Source organism: Salmo trutta, chromosome 14, assembly GCF_901001165.1.
Source record: "Salmo trutta chromosome 14, fSalTru1.1, whole genome shotgun sequence".
NCBI classification, from domain to species: Eukaryota; Metazoa; Chordata; class Actinopteri; order Salmoniformes; family Salmonidae; genus Salmo; species Salmo trutta.
Window position 1 is genome coordinate 77,579,033 of NC_042970.1, and position 22,065 is coordinate 77,601,097.

Here is a 22,065-nt window from a genome sequence, read left to right on the forward strand (position 1 = left end):
ATGACACTAAGTGGTAGTGTTTTTACAACTAATGCCGGTTTGCCTGAGGCTGATGCCGTGCAGGTGTATGTACACATGCATATACACACACTCTCATTCAAATAAACACATACAAGAACACACACATACATGTAATAGTGCCAGACATGCACACAAACATATACAGTTGGCATTGCTGTTATGATTTCAGTTGTCCTTGATGTCCTTTGTTTTAAATGTATTATTTTGTTTTATTGTTTTTTTGCATTGTTGTTTGCTGTTTTGTTCTGTCTTTTCCTTTTTTCTCTTTAGTTCATTCTCTTGGTTGTTGGTGCATTGGGGGTTCTTGGGGGTGGGGAATGGAATTAATTGTATTATTTATTTTTCATTTTTCTTCCTGAGGGGGGACTGTGGGAGGGGTCTCGAATGGTTGAGGGACAGCTATTGGGGATCTTGGAGGGTTCGGGTTCACGTTTTTTGGCCTGGTGGTAGATTGGTCAACGTGCTCTTGAGCAGGGCATTGACCCTGGATGCTTCTGTGTGTCGCTCTGAATGGGAATCTGTTGGATGACTGGTGTGAGGGAGTTGTTGAGCGGCTTCACTGCAAGTATATTGTATGTTTAGAATATTCAATAAATAAAAAAATAAAAAAAATAATAAAACAACTTTTGCAAGCTTGAGCTAGATATCGAGCTAGTGTGACCTTCCTGGTCCCACAAGTCAGTGAGTCAACACAGGAAGGCGCAATGGATGGATAGTTCATTTATTTCCAAAGCTGCAATGATGGGACACACACAGTATGGATGAATGATCAGTAGTGACGGGATATAAATTGCACTCACACAGCAATTCTCCATAAATCTGCCCTATAATATAGTAACAAAAAACAATCTAAATGTCTATCAAAGTTATTGTGATCGTATAGCGGATTTAACAATTCCTAATAATTCTTAATTGACTATAATAAAAATAAATACATTGTTTCCATGTGTAATCTCATACTCACAACATCAGAATAAACTAACATCCATTTTAGTATTCAAAATATATCAAATTAACCTGAAGAATGACTCAATGTCCCCCTCTGGTGGTGAAGAAGTATAATACACCTACACTAACAAAACCGGGCTAATAACTGGCTGGTGTTCACGAGTTTATAAAACATATACTTTTTACATTTGTCATAAATTACCTGCAATGACGGGACACACAGTATGGATGAATGATCAGTAGTCGACAGGGTAAAAATAGCACTCCTAAAGAAGATGCAGTGTGGTGCCAATTTGTAAGTGGCTCTGGATAAGAGCGTCTGCTAAATGACGTAAATGTAATGTAAATGTGTCAAGAAAACAACCTCTTACTCAACGTCAACAAAACAAAGGAGATGATCGTGGACTTCAGGAAACAGCAGAGGGAGCACCCCCCTATCCACATCGAAGGGACAGCAGTGGAGAAGGTGGAAAGTTTTAAGTTCCTGGGAGTCCACATCACAGACAAACTGAAATGATCCACCCACACTGATATCGTGGTGAAGAAGTTGCAACAGCGCCTCTTCAACCTCAGGAGGCTGAAGAAATTTGGCCTGTCACCCAAAACCCTGACAAACTTTTACAGATGCACAATCGAGAGCATCTGTATCACAGCCTGTATACGGCAACTGCACCGCACTCAACTGTAAGGCTCTCCTGACCCAATCACTGGACACTTTAATAAATGGATAAAACTTCACACACATTCACTGAACTTGAACATAAGCTACAACAATGTAAGTATAATACAAAAATCGAAAAAGCACTCCTCTACAAAGAAATGTAGATTACAATGTTCACTCACTGGTGTCCATAAAGCAAACAGCACAACAATAAACACATCTATACACTGAGTCAATGAAATTGAACATTGGCTACATAACTGCAAGTATAATACGAAAGTCCCAAAAGCTTTAACTCACAGCAAATTTTATTTCCCCCTTGTCAGCCTGTTAAGGAAGAGTCATAGCATAGCTACTTCAGAGTAACCAGGAAGTAATTACCACTAGTAAACCAGTAGGCAGCGCAGTAACTCACTGCTCTCTGACATCTTGTCAATGATATCATCTTTGCCAAGTCCCATAATAATCTCCTTCTCTGTTGCCATCAAAAGGAACGCTTCAAGGTCCTCTTGAGTGAGAAGAGGTTCTAAGGTGGTTCTTCACAAATTTCATGGTGGAGACGGTCCTCTCACAAGCCACCTGAGTGATGGATAGGGTGAGGAGGAACTTGTAGCCCAAATCAATGATGTGATACGCATCCGTGAGCAGATTGTACTGAGACAGGGGAAGATAGCAGCATATCGGGCTGTTTTTACATGTGGAACAATCTCTGCTCACCAACTCCACCCTTTCATCAGGATCCTCAAAGCCTTCCCCTGATACATCACTGGTGGCGGCGGCAGCCCAGCTGTTGTACTCCTCCAATGCTGACTGTTTCAGTCTTTCCCACTGTTGTGCAAGGCTGATCAGTTCAGCCTGCAATGCCTCAACAGTGGAGTGTTCATCAAATTCCAGTAAGCATTTTTGCTGAGCTCCTTCATGGCTGTCTTTGGAAGGCTCTTTTCTCTGATCTCAGGAAAAGGCTTGGGATTCATGCAGGAGACATCTGCACACAGCACTGCATTTGCTGCATAACGGCGGTGAATACTTTCAACAACAGTGTCCAGTACCACATTGTGGATCTTGATTTTGTAATCCATGTCTGCATTAGCAATGGGTTCGTCTTCTGCCAACTCACCTGGTTTTCTTTTCTTTTTTGTTGTTGTTCTCTTCTCTGGGAGAGCAGTCTGAGCTTCGGCATCATAGTCCTGCTGCTCCTCCAGAATGCCATTGGCCCACTCAACAAAGTTGTCTGCTGCCCTCTTCACACCCTCAAAGTCTCGGGCACACTTTCTCAGGTTATCCTACGTTCCCGTCACCAAGTGCTGTTAAAACTATAAACTGTTAAAACTATAATGTTGATATCATGGATGGTCAGTCCTTGCATCCATAGATCTGTCTATGAATTTGAGAGTAGTTACATTTCTCCAGCCCCATCCATCATCTTTCTACCCAAACAGTGGTGGAATTACAGCTTTGTTATTGTTTGAACTGCAGATTGGTTGATTGATGTGTGGCTTTTTTAAAACCTAGGATTTCAACTGAAGAAAAATGGCAGCCCAGAGACCTGAGCTGTGTTCGAATACTAACAGCACTGTTTGTGATGTAAATTGAGTAATAGTATGCTTGTTGGTCATATATGCTTGTTGGATATAGTTAGTATGCCAAAGGTTCCTGGATGTCGTACTACATTCGCCAAAATATGAAGTATACAAGCAGTGGACACTATTTCAGTGCAATTCTTCAGGAAATGGGAGTGGCTTCACATTGTTTTCAGATATGAAGAAAATGGCGGAAAACATGCAGCCGAAATCCAACGAGATCCGATACAAATTCATTTCTTTAACGATTATGACAAATGTTATGAAAATGTTGAGCATTGTAATAAAGTAATTACTTTTCAAATAAGTTAACTGATGATAATTTGCTAGCTACGCTGTCCTTATGAACCACATAACATATCATTACAGCAGTATGTACCGGTATGTTAACTAGCTACCTAACGTTAGTTGGCTACTTAAACATCAAACTTTCCAGTATATTAACTATATTCTATCTAACTAACTACCCACCGTTTATTTTCATAAATTCGCTCTGGCTATCTACTCTGATTTCAGAGCACTCTCGTCTGAGTACCAGAGCGCAGAATAATGAATTTACTAGCGCTCAACACCCGTTGAATATGTCCAGGTGTCAGTAAATGTAGGCAAAAAAGCGCAATTAAATGTTTTCCAGCAGCACAGTTACAGTCACTCTGGATAACATGAAAACTGCCTAACCAGCTCTGCTAGGGCGAGTAAAATGGTCAGAGTGGTCTCATTTGTGTCTGGAAGTAGCCAGTTAACTTGGGTACCATTGTGAGGTCAGAATGCTTGGATCAAACCTACTCCTCGGCCAGAGCATCCAGCAGAACAGTTTCATTTCTTTTATAATAGTATCTCAAAATCATTGTCTGTGATTAATCTACATTCTATCTAAATCTAAATAAAAATTATACAAATCTATAAGTAACTTTTATTGCCATTGCCAACTGTGTAAAAATAGCCTACATAAAGCCAACAAATAAAAGCATTGCAGCCTGCAGGTAGAAAATATCCTGATAAAAATAAATATCCTATAAATGACATTTGCTGCACATGGCCTGTGTAACAGTGTAGGTTCCGTCCCTCTCTTCGCCCCAACCCGGGCTCGAACCAGGGACCCTTGCACACATCAACAACTGACACCCCACGAAGCATCGTTACCCATCGCGCCACAAAAGCTGCGGCCCTTGCAACACAAGGGGAAACCCTACTTCAAGTCTCAGAGCGAGTGATGTCACCGATTGAAACGCTATTAGTGCGCACCACCGCTAACTAACTAGCCATTTCACATCGGTTACACCTGTCTAGAATGAACTTCAAACATTGTATCAATTATCAACTGGGTCGGGCCGAAGCTCGCGATAGCAAGCTTGCAACATTGTATAAAATATTCTGGGCCCTCAGTTTCCTGCTGTGAGTGAGTATGGACAGACACAGCTGTCGGCTATTTGTGCAAATAATGAGACCTAATCAGGTATTTCATAATATTTCCACTGGATCAGCGAATTACATTTTTCCCTTTCGTGCTGAGTGGTTATCAAAAGGCCATGAGCTGTAAATATTTTCCTAATACGTTGAACTATTGTAATTTACAATTGATTTTGATTAGACTTTGTTTACTTGCTGTTTGAGGTGAAGATTTTTTTTTGAGAAGCTCCACAACTCATTAGTGGTGGTGCGTTAAGACAATCAGAAATACTATCAGACATCCCCAAATAGGCACATTTATAGGCCTACATTTGCGCGCAGGTCAGGTAGACTAGTCCTACTTCTATATGTGTAATCAGGTGTGTGTCCTTCCTCAACATTGACAGGAGTGTTTCAAACAAAAGACAATTAATAAATTGACAAAACTGACGTATCTTGCGGGGTCAGGTCTGGGTGGTCTGCCATGGGCCGTTTCATTTAGTATCCATTTGGGTCGGCATGGGGAATGATTCTATTTCCCCATAGTATGTTGTACGGAAGTTGACCAACTGAAAGGGAGTGTAACTTTATGACTATAATTACTGTTCCCTGAAGGAGGGAAACGAGGTACAGCACCTGTTTGGCGCTGCCCTTTCCTGGGTCGGTGAAGAGCAGTATTACATTGAAGGAATAAATCTGAGCCTCACGTTCATCACCTGTGGAAGGCGGGGCTTCCAGTGAGGCGTGGATTTAATAGTATGTTGTACCTAGTTTCCCTCCTTCAGGGAACAGTAGTTATAGTCATAACGTGTGGATTTAATAGTATGTTGTACCTAGTTTCCCTCCTTCAGGGAACGGTAGTTATAGTCATAACGTGTGGATTTAATAGTATGTTGTACCTAGTTTCCCTCCTTCAGGGAACAGTAGTTATAACGTTAAGCTTGTCATATGATGAACTTCAACTTAAATACTGGATCTTGCTGTCGGACAGTTTTTTGTATTCAGATCTCTGAAATGCACTCTAACTACGCAACATTTAGTGGCTCCTTATGTTACGCTGGGAAAACAGTTTTCATGGGCACAGCAATTATAAATAATTTCAAAATCCAATGGTTCTGAGTCACCTTAAGTTGATTCACAACACCCAAATGGATACTGTCATTAATGTGGTTCTTCAATTATTACACATAATACTTAATACTGTAGCTGTTTAGTTACAGTCGCATGTTCAGCTATCATCAGCTGATCCAGGAAATCATTTTCTGAATGCCAGTCAAATGACAAATATCACTACATGCAACAAATTGCTTCTTCATTCATTACTCTGGTAAAGACAGTTGGTGTATGTTGTTGTTAAGTGAAGTTATGGGTCCTACAGTAGGTCTATGTTGTTAGGTGAAGTTATGGGCTAATTTGGCATACACTAAGTGTACATACCCTCATTGTCAGGGAAAAGCTAACCAAAGAACATTTCACTGGTTGAAGTGTTTTTTTTAAGTATAAAGCAGTTGATTTGAGACAATAAAATAAAACATATTAAGCAGGACATTCAAACGAGCCTTACGATTATAATCCAAAAGTAGTGTGAAATGCACTCATAAGCAACCTGTAAATGGAGGCTATTTTTGCGGTCAGCCTATGAGAACTCCCCTGAGTTTTCCCCCACGGTGTTGAATTAGTGAATTGACACAGAACTTAAAGTGAGTTTCCTTGAGTAGCACTCCTGATCTTGCACTTCATGGCTACGCTGTTGGCATAACCTTTTACAGGGGATTTCCGCTGTCGTGGGCCTTTAAACATCTGTCTGACTTTGTTGTTCACACAGGAGAGAGACGTGACTATCGTGGATCCTCTGGGGAGCCTCAACAACCTCATGATGCCGACGAGGCAGAGAAGAGTCTCTGCAGATCAGGAAACCTCAAGAAACACCAGCAGAGACCCAAAGGAAAGAAAACTCACCGCTGCTCTGACTGTGGGAAGAGTGCTGTTTTCTCAGGACAATTGAAATCACACCAGAGAACACACACAGGAGATAAATCAAATAGCTGTGATCAATGTGGGAAGAGTTTTACTACATTTAGCAATCTGATGATACACCAGAGAACACACACAGGAGAGCAACCGTATAGCTGTGATGAATGTGGGAATAGTTTTGTTTCATTTGGCCTTCTGACTGTACACCAGAGAATACACACAGGAGAGAAACCTTATAGCTGTACTCAATGTGGGAAGAGTTTTACTCAGTCAACCAGCCTGATATCACACCAGAGAACACACACAGGAGAGAAACCTTATAGCTGTGATGAATGTGGGAAGAGTTTTGCTACATCTAGCAATCTGACATTACACCAGAGAACATACACAGGAGAGAAACCTTTTAGCTGTGATGAATGTGGGAAGAGTTTTATACTACATCTAGCAATCTGGCTCTACACTACAGAACACACACAGGAGAGAAACCTTTTAGCTGTTCTCAATGTGAGAAGAGATACTATGATAAATGTTCTCTGATTACACATCAGAAAATACATGCGTGAAGGAGTTGTTTCATGATATCAATGAAATAATGTCACAATGTAGAATATTTGTAGTAGGAGTATTTTAATGATGTCACAATGTAGAACCTAAACATTTGCCCCTGTTCTATTGAGATCAGCATGATATGGATATTAGCCTCGGGAAAAATACAGGCTCTGAATTGAAAGAGTATTATTTATGTGATTTAACAAAAAGTGACTAACAAAAAAAGAGCTGTGTTACACTTACCACGTTGGTGACCCACTTGAATCAAAATGTAGCTAGCTGTTTTCTACAAACGATCCACTAACCAGTGATGTACACATTATTCCCAGATTCCATGTGGTTTTTGAGCTGTTAGTTCTAACAGGGCGTGCAACCTCATCTCGAGCAATTGATTTCAACATGATATCGATGAGTGATGACAAATAAGTGTTGCGTTCCTTTGTTTAGCGACCCCTACATTTAAATACATCACTCCAAAATGTAGCTGACTGTCTTCTGCAGGTTGTCCTCTAACCAGTGAGGTAACAGATATCTCCCATTTACATGTGTTTGCTTTAGTTGTTAGTTTCAACAGCATGTACAACCTGATTTCCCCCCTAATAGATATCAGTGATTTATTGCTACTTGTCAAAACAACAGCGTTTCTGGTGCTTGTGCAGTTTATAAGGTGCTTGTTTAAAAAAAAATACAAGTAATATGATTATTGTGGCAGATGTTTGTGTACATAGCACATTTTATGTTGAGGTTTTCAATTTATCCCAAACTGTTTCTGCATATTGGTTATTGATTTGGAAACGTTAAAACTGTGTTTTGACATTGGGCTATCCTACCTAGCAAAATGTTATTGAAAAGATGTTGAAAGTAGACTATGCAACCAAGTGTTTCATATTTACATTTCATGTAACATTTAGTACTGATAATTATTTATGCAACCAACTGACCATTTTTTGGTACAATTATATTGACATTGTTGCCCTGCTTTTAGAATATCAGGGTTCATTCTCAGATGTGCCAACCCAAATGTACTAGAGCATGACATTAGGGACTGGGCCCCGATCCAACAACATGCCTATCTAGTGAACCCTGAAAGAGAGAGAAGCTCTGCAGTCAGGTGGAAAGTTACTACGGATATTGCAGGAGTTTCCTCTTGAAATCGGACATGTCTGTGGTAAGGACAACTTGGTTGCTGATTTTGTCAAGGGTGGGCAGTCAAAAAGATGAGTGTTTTGCGTTTAGCCAGTGCGTTACCATGGATCAGAATTTATTTTGACTGCACGTTTTTCTGTATTGGGGATTAGTTTTGTTTGGGCTCATTCCAATGGGAAGAGAGTTCTAGAAGCCAGTGAGTTTTCGGAAGACGAGAGTTCTAGAAGCTAATGAGTTTTAGGATTCTGTAGAAAGAAAAAGGAGAAAAGATACGATTGTATATTATTATTTAGAAATGTTTTTTCTTGTTGACAGCCAGTAAACACCATGTTTATATTGTAGAAGGTGAAGCATTGTAGTTGATTATAATGAGAAATGGAAGTTGTTTTGTGTTGGTGGTGAGCAAACTTGTCCAACAAAAATATAGGATATATTTGTTGTCTTAAGGGGGAAGTTGTTACAGGCTTTGGTTTTTCCATTTATGTTTTGAGGTTGGACTTTAGCACCTATAGCTCGTTAGCACGTAGGCCGCACTGATTGGTGTCACCTCGTTAGTCAGTATGTGTTACACCTGTGCTGGCTTGTCCTTCTAGTTATGGTTGAATATTGCATCCAATTGTTAATATTTTAATCAATGGATTTTCCTTAGGATGCTCATTAGTCTTTCAGTTGTTAATCTTCTGTGTTTTATCCTCTTGTGTTTGTGGTGTAGAAAATATTTGTTTATTTTCATTGTTTTTTATTTGTTTTTTCCTGTGAAGACATTGCGTTGCATCCATGTCTGAAATGTGCTGTATAAATAAGGCTCGATTTGAACATATTGCAAAACAAATTAACCTCATGACTGACAATCAACAGATTTTTATTTTATTTAACTAGACAAGTCAGTTATGAACAAATTGTTATTTACAATGATTGCCTACCAGGGAACAGTGGGTTAACTGCCTTGTTCAGGTGCAGAACAACATTTTTACCTTGTCAGCTCTAACCACTAGGCTACCTGCTGCCCTCTTGCAAACCAATGAGCACATCTTGGTCCATCTTAGTATTAAAAACAGTATATCTTCCACTATGTCAAAATAGTGCATGGTATGTAAGTTTAGTATCACTTTTCAACCAACCCAGTGCTTTTGTTGAAACTGAAAAGTTTTGAAATCAACAATATGTCAAGGTTTCAACAACTGAAAACTGAAACAAACAATTGGATCAAACAGATCAATCCCACTGGACATTGGGTTTGATTCAGACCGTGCAGGGCTTAGATTAAGCCAGGACTCGTTAAACTAGGACATTTAAGTAGCTTTGAACGTATCTTAAATTTGGCTTAGTTAGTCAGAGACTGGAGTCCTGGAGTAAGGTAAGTAAGCCTAAATGAGAACACCTGGGTTAATCCTGATTAGGTTCAGTATGAACACTTGGGTTAAGCCTGATTAGGTTCAGTATGAACACTTGGGTTAACCCTGATTAGGTTCAGTATGAACACCTGGGTTAAGCCTGATTAGGTTCAGTATGAACACCTGGGTTATTCCTGATTAGGTTCAGTATGAACACATGCTGTTGGTCTAGTGGTGCTCATTAAAACCCAGAATAGAAAACACCAATACTGGTGTGAATCTTGAGACGAAGCAGAGGCAAAAATAATTTGTTCAAAAAAACTTTAGTGTGTATGAAAAATCGCTCCAAAACAAATGTTGTTAAACCATCCAGTATTGAAGGTTAAAACCACACTGCTGCTACTGAGCAGGAGAACAAGAGGGTTGAGCTGCAATTTGCAGTGAATTCAATGGAAATGTAACCACAAGAAGAGTACAACAACTAGAGGTGAGATATCTGCATTATTATCAGGATTACAAGAAGAAACAACAACTTCAGGTGAGATATCTGCGTTATTATCAGGATTACAAGAAGAAACAACTTCAGGTGAGATATCTGCATTATTTTCAGTATTTCACATTTCTCATATTCATATTTTTGTGACATCACTTCTATTATTAAATGATATCTGCCTTTTATAGACTCTGTGGAAGAACCTTAAAATGGCTTTAAAAAGAGAAAAAGCAGAGATCAGAAGAGAGCGATTTACTACTGGTGGTGGACCACCAAAACAAGATGAATTGAGTGACTTCCTGTCTGGAATAATAGAGCAGCAGCAACCTCTGGATGGTATAACAGATGATGACCAACCTCTGGATGGTATACCAGAAGATGACCCACCTCTGGATGGTATACCAGAAGATGACCAACCTCTGGATGGTATACCAGACGATGCCCGACCTCTGGATGGTATACCAGACGATGACCATTTGGACAGTTCAGATGAAGAACTGAGCACAAATGGTACATATACCAAAGACAGTAAATTGGTTACTTCCTTTGGTAAATATATTCCACTGTCTGTGTCAATCTTTATTCTTCTTCATTCTAAAGACCATATGAGTTTATTTGTGCTTCTAACCGTGTTCTTTTTCCAGAGGAAAGAAATGTGAACAGGTTGTAAGAGCCAGTACACAGTGAGTGTGTAATGTGAACAGGTTGTACATTTACATTTTAGTCATTTAGCAGACGCTCTTATCCAGAGCGACTTACAGTAGTTTTTCTCTGTACTGGTCCCCCGTGGGAATCGAACCCACAACCCTGGCGTTGCAAACACCATGCTCTACCAACTGAGCCACACGGGACTAAGAGCCAGTACACAGTGAGTGTGTAATGTGAACAGGTTGGAAGAGCCAGTACACAGTGAGTGTGAACCCTCCACATCTGCTATAACATCCCTGAGAGAAGATGCTGCCACCACCTTTCAGCAGAGAACAAAGAAGATGACCATGCATGAAACGTTAACCAGAGAATTTCATGAGCATAAAATGAAATATTTGAAGGAAGAACATGAAATAAGAATTGTACAGGTTGAATTGGATATGAAGTTGGAAGCAAGAGGTATGATCCAAAAAAGAGACAGTAATGAGACAATTGTGATTACCAGCCATGGTGAACAATATGATATGTAAAAAATAAATGTTTTTGTCATTTGGATATTCATGAGAGAGAGTATTTTAATTTCCACAAACTACATTTTAAACCAGCCTTGGTTTAGTGACTCATTTAATTTTGCTGCACACTATTTGAATTTTGTACAGAACAAACATTATCAAAGCAAAAATAAGACAATGAACACATTCCATATTTAAATGAATCTCATCTAGTTGAAATGCTGCAATGTGAAGCAACTCCGTGTGCAAGTCATCGTTGGTCATTGCCTGCCTCAGCCACGGACACACCTGCCTCAGCCACGAGCACATCTGCCTCAGCCATGAGCACATCTGCCTCAGTCATGGACGCCTCTGCCATGGATACATCTGCCTCAGCCACGGACACATCTGCCTCAGCCACGGACACATCTGCCTTAGCCATGAGCACATCTGCCTCAGTCATGGACACAACTACCTCAGCCATGGACACATCTGTTTCTCACCCTAATATCCTCTGACCATATTACTATGTAGTAACTGTTAGTAGACCACATTACTACTAGTAACTATTAGACATATTACTATGTAGTAACTACTAGTAGACCATATTACTATGTAGTAACTACTAGTAGACCATATTACTATGTAGTAACTACTAGTAGACCATATTACTATGTAGTAACTATTAGTAGACCATGTTTCTCACCCTAATATCCACTGTCACCAAGTAGTAATCCACTATGTTGTCCTCTCTGAAACTGAGACCAATGAAGAGTTGAGGGAAATCCTTCCATCCTGAGTTGCACCTTTCTAACGGGCAACAATGTTCGACAACTCTAAATTAGGAGTGCATCCACCCTGAACATTGATGGAAAACCAGTTGTTATGGTTCCGGTGCTCCTCAGCATCAGGAGTTGATGTAAAACCAGTTGTTATGGTTATGGTACTCCTCAGCATCAGGAGTTGATGGTAAACCAGTTGTTATGGTTATGGTACTCTTCAGCATCAGGAGTTGATGGTAAACCAGTTGTTATGGTTACGGTGCTCCTCAGCATCAGGAGTTGATGGAAAACCAGTTGTTATGGTTCCGGTACTCCTCAGCATCAGGAGTTGATGTAAAACCAGTTGTTATGGTTATGGTACTCTTCAGCATCAGGAGTTGATGGTAAAGCAGTTGTTATGGTTACGGTACTCCTCAGCATCAGGAGTTGATGGTAAACCAGTTGTTATGGTTATTGTACTCCTCAGCATCAGGAGTTGATGGACACGAGATGGGAACATGACATCCATCTAACCAGCCAATCACTCCTGGGAAGTGCCCATATTCAGAGAAGTGCACTTTATAGTTGGCTTGGCCAGCAGCATAAGGAAACTTGATGTAAAGACTCCTCAGTTCACAAATGGCCCTGCAGACTTTGTGAACATTTAAACACACAGTTGCTTCACTGGCACCACACAAATCACCAGTTTCACAATGAAAGATTCCAGATGCCAAAAACCTCAAAGTGATCAGAGAGAGGAAAGTCTAGGCTCAAGCAAAGATATTATTATCTCCAATGCATTTTCTTTGTACATACGAAAGCGGTCTCAAAGTAATTTAATGGATTACTCCCATCCACAAGTACTGGTCTGGCTGGCTTCTGTAGTGCATGTTGGTCTTCATTTAGATATTCCAAATAGTCCAGGCTTCCTCACAAACAGCACTAAGCAGAAGTTAAACCTGCCTCTTTTGAAAAATGTATTTAAGCTTCAATTTAGTCCTGGGGTAGCTCTAATCCTCCTTCTTGCAATCGGCTTTAGTCCAGAACAGGCTAAATCTACCACTATTTTAAGATAAGTCTGTGCTAGTCGCTTTGAGTTAAAAGACAGCTCAAGCAAGCATTTTAGTCTGGGACTAAGCTTAAGCCTTGTCTGTGAAACCGGCCCTGAGTGTTTTATATAATATTACTAAATGTGTTTCTTTCCATGTTGCAGGGGCAGTCAAGAAATGAAACAGCAAGGCCACAGAACATGACATAAGCAGAGCTGCGGGAGACCACCTCAAGCCCCTGGTAGAGCCGGGGGTGGTGTTTACCACTCCACCCCCCCTTCAGCAGGCTTGAAAAGTGATAGTTTTTCATACTAAGATTGACCAAGAAATGTGTTGCTTTTGCACATATTTGTTAATTGGTTTTGCAAGAGTCTTGTTTGGTCAGTCATTGGGTTCATTTGTTTTACAATATGTTCAAATCAAATCAAGCTTTATTTATACAGCACATTTCAGACATGGATGCAACGCTATGGCTTCACAGGAAAAAAACAATGAAAATAAACAGAAATATTTAGTACACAACATACATAAGAGGATAAAAAGCAAGACTAACAACTGAAAGACTAATGAACATTGATTAAAATATTAACAATTGGATGCAACATCCAACCCAAAATATAAGCTTGTTTTACACCATGTTTGTTGTTACGTTCCCCAGCAAGAAAACATAAATGGAAAAACCAAAGCCTGTAACACCTTCCCCCTTAATAAGGCTAGGCGTCCCGCTAGTGGGAAACCAGTCAACAACATCCGGTGAAATTGGAGGGTGCGCAATTCAAATCTATAATTGTAATATTAAACATTTATCAACATACAAGTATCGTTCTTGTATCGTTTCAAATCGTAAATTATTGTTAATCTAACTGCATTGTCCGATTTACAATAGGCTTTACAGCAAAACCATGCGATTGTTTGAGGACGGCGCCCCACAACATATTTGTCAACCAGCACAGGCTTCATAAAAATCACAAATAGCGATTAAATATCCATTTACTTTTGAAAATCTTCCTCTGTTTGCAATCCCAAGGGTCCCAGCTACAACATGAATGGTCATTTTGTTAGATAAAATCCTTATATCCCAAAAAGTCAGTTCAGTTGGCGTCATCGATTTCAGTAATCCACTCGTTGAACGTGCAGACAAAGGAGTCCAAAAAGCTACCGCTAAACTTTGTTCAAACAAGTCAAATAACGTCTCTATTTAATCCTCAGGTATCCTAAAATGTAAATCAACTATAATATTTCATACGGAAAAAAGTATGTTTAATAGAAAAGTAAAATTAGCAAGCGCACATCCTCTTCATCGCGCGCCAACAGACTGATATTGTACCGGGACTCTTTGTAAAAAAACTTAATTCTTGCTCGTTTTTGAAGAAACAAGCCTGAAAAAATGAACAAAAACTGTTGACATCTAGTGGAAGCCATAGAAATTGCAATCTAGGAGCTGGAATTACATAGAACCCATAGCTTTCCATTATAAGAACCTAGGAGCTCCAAAACAATTGTAGTTGGTTTTTCTTTGGATTTTCGCCTGCCATATCAATTGTGTTATAGTCTCATACATTATTTTGTGCCCAAAGTAAACTGCCTGTAGCTCAGGCCCTGAAGCCAGGATATGAATATAATTGGTACCATTGGAAAGAAAACACTTTGAAGTTTGTAGAAATGTTAAAATAATGTAGGAGAAAATCCAAAGAAAAACCAACCGGAATTCTTTTTTTTTTCTTCCAGAGAGACCATCCTCTTAGAATTGCAAGAGAAGGGTCATATTGAAAATTAGCTCCCTGCATGCAATTCCTATGGCTTCCACAGGGTGTCAGCAGTCTATGTTCGAGGTTTCAGGCTTGTAACTTCAAAAACAAATAAGAAATATCAGTTTTAGTAGAAGGACAGTCTTGGAAATTCGTGTTTGCGCTCCATAAAGACATTACGCACCTGCTAAAATTGGTTTCCGATTGAACATACTTCTTTCCAAAAGAAATATTATAGTTTGATTACATTTTAGGGTATCTGAGGAGTAAAGAGAAACGTATTTTGACTTGTTGAAACAAAGTTTATGGGTAGATTTTCGGATTCCTTTCTCTGCATGTTGAACGAGTGGATTACTCAAATCGATGGCACCAACTAAACAGACTTTTTGGGATATAAAGAAGGATTTCATCTAACAAAACGACACTACATGTTATAGCTGGGACCCTTTGGATGACAAATCAGAGGAAGATTTTCAAAAAGTAAGTGAATATTTAATCGTTAATTGTGAATGCATGAAACCTGTGCCGGTGGAAAAATAATCGCATGGCATGTTTTCGCTGTAATAGCTACTGTAAATCAGATAGTGCAGTTAGATTAACAAGAAGTCAAGCTTTCTGCCGATATAAGACACTTGTATAAGACACATAAATTATTAAAATCCATAATATTTCTGATTATTTATTCCAACAGGAAGTTGTCCGGCTAGCGGATCTATTATTACCATGACTACAGGGACTCCTATCCCTAAAACTGATTATAGACTCAATTCATTATACTGCGTCTATGTGTATAACTAGCGGGACTCCTATCCCTAAAACTGATTATAGACTCAATTCTTTATACTGCGTCCATGTTTATAGGCTGCAAGTATGTTGAAATTAAATAGATTTATTTTCAACTTTCACCTACAACTTATATTGTACGTCAGGCATAGTTTTATTTTCAACACCATTTTGCTAGGTGGGATAGCCCCAATGTCACAGTTTAAAGTTGTCCAAATCAATAGTCCAAATGCAGAAAAAGTTTGTGATAAATTGAAAACCTAAACATAAAATGTGCTATATACACAAACATCTGCCACAAGAATCATTATAAGTATTTTTTTAAACAAGCACCTTATAAACTGCACAAGCACCAAAAACGCTAAAACTAACAGCTCAAAAACCACATGGAATCTGCAAATAATGTGTACATCACTGGTTAGAGGACAACTTGTAGAAAACAGTTAGCTACATTTTGAAGTGTTGCATTTTGATTCAAGAGGGTCACAAACGTGGTAAGTGTAACACAGATCTTTTTGTGTTACCGTAACTTCCGGACTATTAAGCGCACCTGAATATAAGCTGCAGGTGCCTACCGGTACATTGAAACAAATTAACTTTACACAGGCTTTAACGAAACATGGCTTGTAACAAAAATAAATAGGCTTTAACGAAACACGGTTTGTAACAAAAAATAAAAAATTAGCAGTAAGCTTTAGTTGTGTTTTTGCACTGAGTCAATTCCTCACGCTGCTGTTTCCAAAGTATTATCATCGACTCATTATGACCAAGCTCCCGTGCAGCAGCTCTATTTCCTTTTCCAACAGCCAGATCAATCGCCTTCAACTTGAAAGCTGCATCATATGCATTTCTCCGTGTCTTTGCCATGATGAGGGTGACAAAATGACTACCGTAATCAGAATGATGAAGTTTGAGAGCGCTCGATTTAATCTAAACAGTAAACAAAAAAGTTGTTTGACCTTAACCCGTTCGGCAATTTCATTGGTCTAATGAAAGCTTCATGCCGCCAAAAAACTCAGCACGTCACAGAATGTTTTTTTGGAGAAAAAAAAATTGAAAGCGGGAAAAATCCATATATTAGCCGAGTCATTGTTTAAGCCGCGAAGTTCAAAGCGTGGGAAAAAAGTTGTGGCTTATAGTCCTACTGTCGGTAGTCACTTTTTGTTAAATCACATAAATAGTACTCTTTCAATTCAGAGCCTGGATTTTTCCTGAGGCTAATATCCATATCATGCTGAAATCAATAGAACAAGGGGCAAACATTTATGGTTATACATTATGACATCATTAAAAAACTCCTACTACAATGTTAAAACATTCTACATTGTGACATTATTTCATTGATATCATGAAACAACTCCTTCATGTATGTATTTTCTGATGTTTGATCAGAGATCTTTTATCAGAGTATCTTTTGTCACATTGATCACAGCTATGAGGTTTCTCGCCTGTGTGTGTTCTCTGATGTACAACAAGACGGCTAGATGTAACAAAACTCTTCTCACATTGATCACAGCTATAAGGTTTCTCTCCTGTGTGTGTTCTCTGGTGTACAATAAGACTGCTAGATGAAGTAAAACTCTTCCCACATTGATCACAGCTATAAGGTTTCTCTCCTGTGTGTGTTCTCTGGTGTGATACCAGGTTGCTTGACTGAGTAAAACTCTTCCCACATTGATCACAGCTATACGATTTCTCTCCTGTGTGTTTTCTCTTGTGTGATAACAGGCTGCATAAGTGAGTAAAACGCTTCCCACATTGAGTACAGCTATAAGGTTTCTCTCCTGTGTGTGTTCTCTGGTGTACAATCCGATGGCTAGATGTAGTAAAACTCTTCCCACATTGATCACAGTTATAAGGTTTATCTCCTGTGTGTGTTCTCTTGTGTGATAACAGGGTGCTTGACTGAGTAAAACTCATCCCACATTGATTACAGCTATAAGATTTCTCTCCTGTGTGTTTTCTCTGGTGTGATAACAGGTTGCTTGACTGAGTAAAACTCTTCCCACATTGAGTACAGCTGTACGGTTTCTCTCCTGTATGTGTTCTCTGGTGTATAATCAGATAGCTAGATATAGTAAAACTCTTCCCACATTGATCACAGCTGTAAGGTTTCTCTCCAGTGTGAATTCTCATGTGTACTTTTAGTGATTTTAATCTTAAGTAACTCTTCCCACAATCAAAACAGTGGTGAGATTTCTCTCCTGTGTGTACTCGCTGGTGTATTTTAAGTTCTGATGAAGATTTGCAAAGTTTCCCACAGTCAGAGCAGCAAATAGATTTCTTTCCTGTGGGTCTCCGCTGGTGTTTCTTGAGGTGTTCTGATGTGGAGAGACTCTTCTCTGCCTCGTCAGCATCATGAGGTTGTTGAGGCTCCCCAGAGGACCCACGATAGTCACGTCTCTCTCCTGCGTGAACAACAAGTCAGACAGATGGTTAACCTGTTGGGGACTCTTTCGAGATAGGATCCCGTTAACGGGATTGCTTGACAAGATAGCATGGCGCGAAATTCAAAACAGCAAAAATCTAATAATTTCAATTTCTCAAACATACAACTATTTTACACCATTTTAAAGATACACTTCTCCTTGATGTAACCACATTAACCGATTTCAAAAAGGCTTTACAGCGAAAGCAAAACATTAGATTATGTTAGGAGAGTACATAGACAAATATAATCACACAGCCATTTTCCAAGCAAGCATATATGTCAATAAAAACCAAAACACAGCTAAATGAAGCACTAACCTTTGATGATCTTCATCAGATGACACTCCTAGGACATTATGTTACACAATACATGTATGTTTTGTTCGATAAAGTTCATATTTATATCCAAAAACAGCATTTTACATTGGCGCGTGACGTTCAGAAAATGTCAGAAAATGTTTAGCCTCCAGAACTACCGGTGAATGAGCACACATATTACAGAGATACTCATCATAAACGTTGACAAAATACATAACAATTATTTTAAGAATTATAGATACAGTAGTCCTTTATGCAACCGCTGTGTCAGATTTTAAAATAGCATTTCGGCGAAAGCGCATTTTTCAATATTCTGAGTACATAGCTCAGCCATGTTGTCGATGTGTTCCTGGTTCGAGCCCAGGTAGGAGCGAGGAGAGGGGCGGAAGCTATACTGTTACACTGGCAATACTAAAGTGCCTATAAGAACATCCAATAGTCAAAGGCATAAGAATTACAAATCGTATAGAGAGAAATAATCCTATAATAACTACAACCTAAAACTTCTTACTGGGAATATTGAAGACTCATGTTAAAAGGAACCACCAGCTTTCATATGTTCTGAGCAAGGAACTTAAACGCTAGCTTTTTTACATGGCACATATTGCACTTTTACTTTCTTCTCCAACACTTTGTTTTTGCATTATTTAAACCAAATTGAACATGTTTCATTATTTATTTGAGGCTAAAATTGATTTTATTGATGTATTATATTAAGTTAAAATAAGTGTTCATTCAGTATTGTTGTAATTGTCATCATTACAAAAAAAAAAAAAAAAGTAAAATTAAAATCGGCCGATTAATCGGTATCGGCCTTTTTGCCCTCCAATAATCGGTATCAGCGTTGAAAAATCATAATCGGTCGGCCTCTAAAATCAATTTATAAAATTTTTGACATGCGTTTTTCTGGATTTTTTGTTGTTGTTATTCTGTCTCTCACTGTTCAAATAAACCTACCATTAAAATTATAGACTGATAATTTCTTTGTCAGTGGGCAAATGTACAAAATCAGTAGGGGATCAAATACTTTTTCCCCCTCACTGTATATGACTATTGTTGCTCACTTGACTGTCTTAAGACAATTGTCAAATAATTGTAACATTCATTACAGACGTCAATTGTTGTACAACGTCATGGCTACGCTGTTGGCATCACCTTTTACAGTGGATTTCTGCTGTTGTGGGCCTTTAACCTGTCTGGGCTAGGGGGCAGTATTTTCACGGCCAGATGAAAAACGTACCCAATTTAAAACAGGTTACTACTCTGGCCCAGAAACGAAAATATGCATATTATTAGTAGATTTGGATAGAAAACACTCTGAAGTTTCTAAAACTGTTTGAATGGTGTCTGTGAGTATAACAAAACTCATATGGCAGGCAAAAACCTGAGAAAATTTCAACCAGGAAGTGCAAGGTCTGAGAACTGTAGTTCTACTTTTGAATCCCTAGAGAAACTACAAATACTTAGGGGTCACGTTGCACTTCCTAAGGCTTCCATTGGCTGTCAAAAGCCCTCCGAAAGTTGTTTCATACATATCCAGTAACCGGGCAGAATATAGGAGCTCAGTTACTGGACAAAGAGATTGGAAATGCGCGGTCACATGAGCGCGCCTTTCCTTATTTTTCTTCTGAAATGAATACGCTATTGTCCGGTTGGAATGTTATCGCTTTTCTACGAGAAAAATGCCATAAAGATTGATTTTAAACAGTGCTTGACATGCTTCTAAGTACGGTAATGGAACATTTTGACTTTGTCTCTGGTTCTGCGCTCCCGCGTTACCCTTTGGATAGTGCTCTGAACGCACGAACAAAACGGAGGTATTTGGACATAAATATGGATTATTTGGAACAAAAACAACATTTCTTGTGGAAGTAGCAGTCCTGGGAGTGCATTCTGACGAAGATCGGCAAAGGTAATACAACATTATGCTTTGGGGGTGTTTTTCTGCTAAGGGGACAGGACAACTTCACCACATCAAAGGGATGATAGCTATTGCATGAAATCTGTATCCTGCTCTCCTGTTATCTTTGTTGTTTTCTTCCCGTCTGGTGAGGTGGCCTCCTGTATACAGGACCGTATTATTACGGAGAACCTCACTTCTGGGGATGTGGCCTCCTGTATACAGGAATCTGTAGCTAGTCTTTCTGGTGAGTTGGCCTCTTGTATACAGGGATCTGTAGCTAGTCTTTCAAGTGTGGTGCCTTCTCAGACAAACTCATTACTGAAAGTTGACAACACTATCTCTGCTAATCTCACCGTGATCTGGGTATGTGTAACGTTCAATTTAACTTCATAGTCTCTGTATTGTACACATTTAGCTGTCCCTCTACTACCAGCTATCCCCTGTAACAATATACACAGAGGAGTGGTATCAATCCCCAGAGACTCTATTAGCTGTCCTTCCTCTACTACCAGCTAATGCCTTGGTCCCCAGTCATATTACATTCTGCTCTCCCAATTCCCTGTAACATTAATGCCTTGGTTTTTGGGACCCCATAGAATGACTGATATCGGTCCTGCCAGAATCTGCAACTAACACTCCATAAGACTGACCCTTGACCCCCCCCCCCCCCCCCCCCCCCCCCCATCATACTGTCTACACTCATGGATATCTGTCAGTCACTAGTTCATCCCCTAAATGAGTCTGGAAGTCTGTCTTCCTCTGCTCATATGCATCTTCTTCCCCCTGACGCTTAACAGTAAGAATAGTTTGGTTCCCATATTCCCCCCTTAGGATGTTGTCCAGGGTATAATTACCCCAACAAGCTGCCTCTCCCCAGGCTCCTGGTCTCCTGGAAGTTGTCCCCCTGTAATAGAGTATTTCTGTCCGTTTCTTTTCTATACAGAGTTGTAAACAGGGTTCCATTTGATTTCTCAATCCACATATCGAGGTAATGAACGCGTTGAGTGTCACATTCAATAGTGAATCTTGAAATCTTGTAAGTATACACAAAAAGAAAAAGACGTACCAAATATACAATGGATTCACTACAAGAGATTAACTCACTTACTAAGCATTGTGCGAGTACCCTTTCATTCACACAAGAAGACGCCGATAAGATTCTTTTCCCTACCTCCAACATGGACAACCCAGTTCAGCACTCGACTGTCGAACTCAAAATCCAACTCCAGAGACTTCCAGAGAAAGAAACTCATTTGTTCCTGCATGGCACCACTCTTAGCGAGTATTGGCGCAACAAGCGCATTCCAAGAGGACTGAGAATACAGAAGGAGCCTACAATAGGGAAAAACGACAAAACCTTCGTTCATCAATGGGATGAAATACTCAATAAATGTTCACTAGATTTAATGCTATTAATCGTTGAACATGTGTCGAAGGAAGCAAAAGAAGTTGAAGTTAAGATTAGCGAACATGAGGTTGTAATGAAGGAGATTCTAGGCCCTAATTTTACAGTCATAGACGACATGATCAACCAGTCCATTGGGAAATACAGAGACTTTCTACAAGCAACAAAGATCAAGAAATATCAGCGAGACACAGAGGACTACCAACTTAACCAGGTGTACGCATGGGAAGGACAGGAGCACGTTGAGGCCGACGTAGGGACGCACCACTGATCGGGGGACGTAGATACGCAGCAGCGGGAGGACATGGAAACTTGGACACAGAGGCATCCACCGAGAGCGAATGACCTACAGACAGTGACTCCAGCTACCATGGCACACAGTCGGGTTTTCTAGCCCGGAAGCAACACAAGGCTCCACGAAAGAAAAGAAACGA

General features: G+C 39.6%; 1 protein-coding gene across 1 annotated transcript; it reads right to left on the reverse strand.

The window, feature by feature from the left end:
• Window positions 1-16,937: 16,937 nt before the first annotated feature.
• Window positions 16,938-21,341, reverse strand: LOC115147885 (zinc finger protein 180-like). Its single transcript, XM_029690147.1, has 2 exons — window positions 21,335-21,341; window positions 16,938-17,953 (listed from the first exon to the last, which is right to left on the reverse strand). Exons 1-2 carry the CDS (start codon window positions 21,339-21,341, stop codon window positions 16,938-16,940), a joined length of 1,023 nt encoding a protein of 340 aa, XP_029546007.1.
• Between the last annotated feature and the right edge of the window lie 724 nt (window positions 21,342-22,065).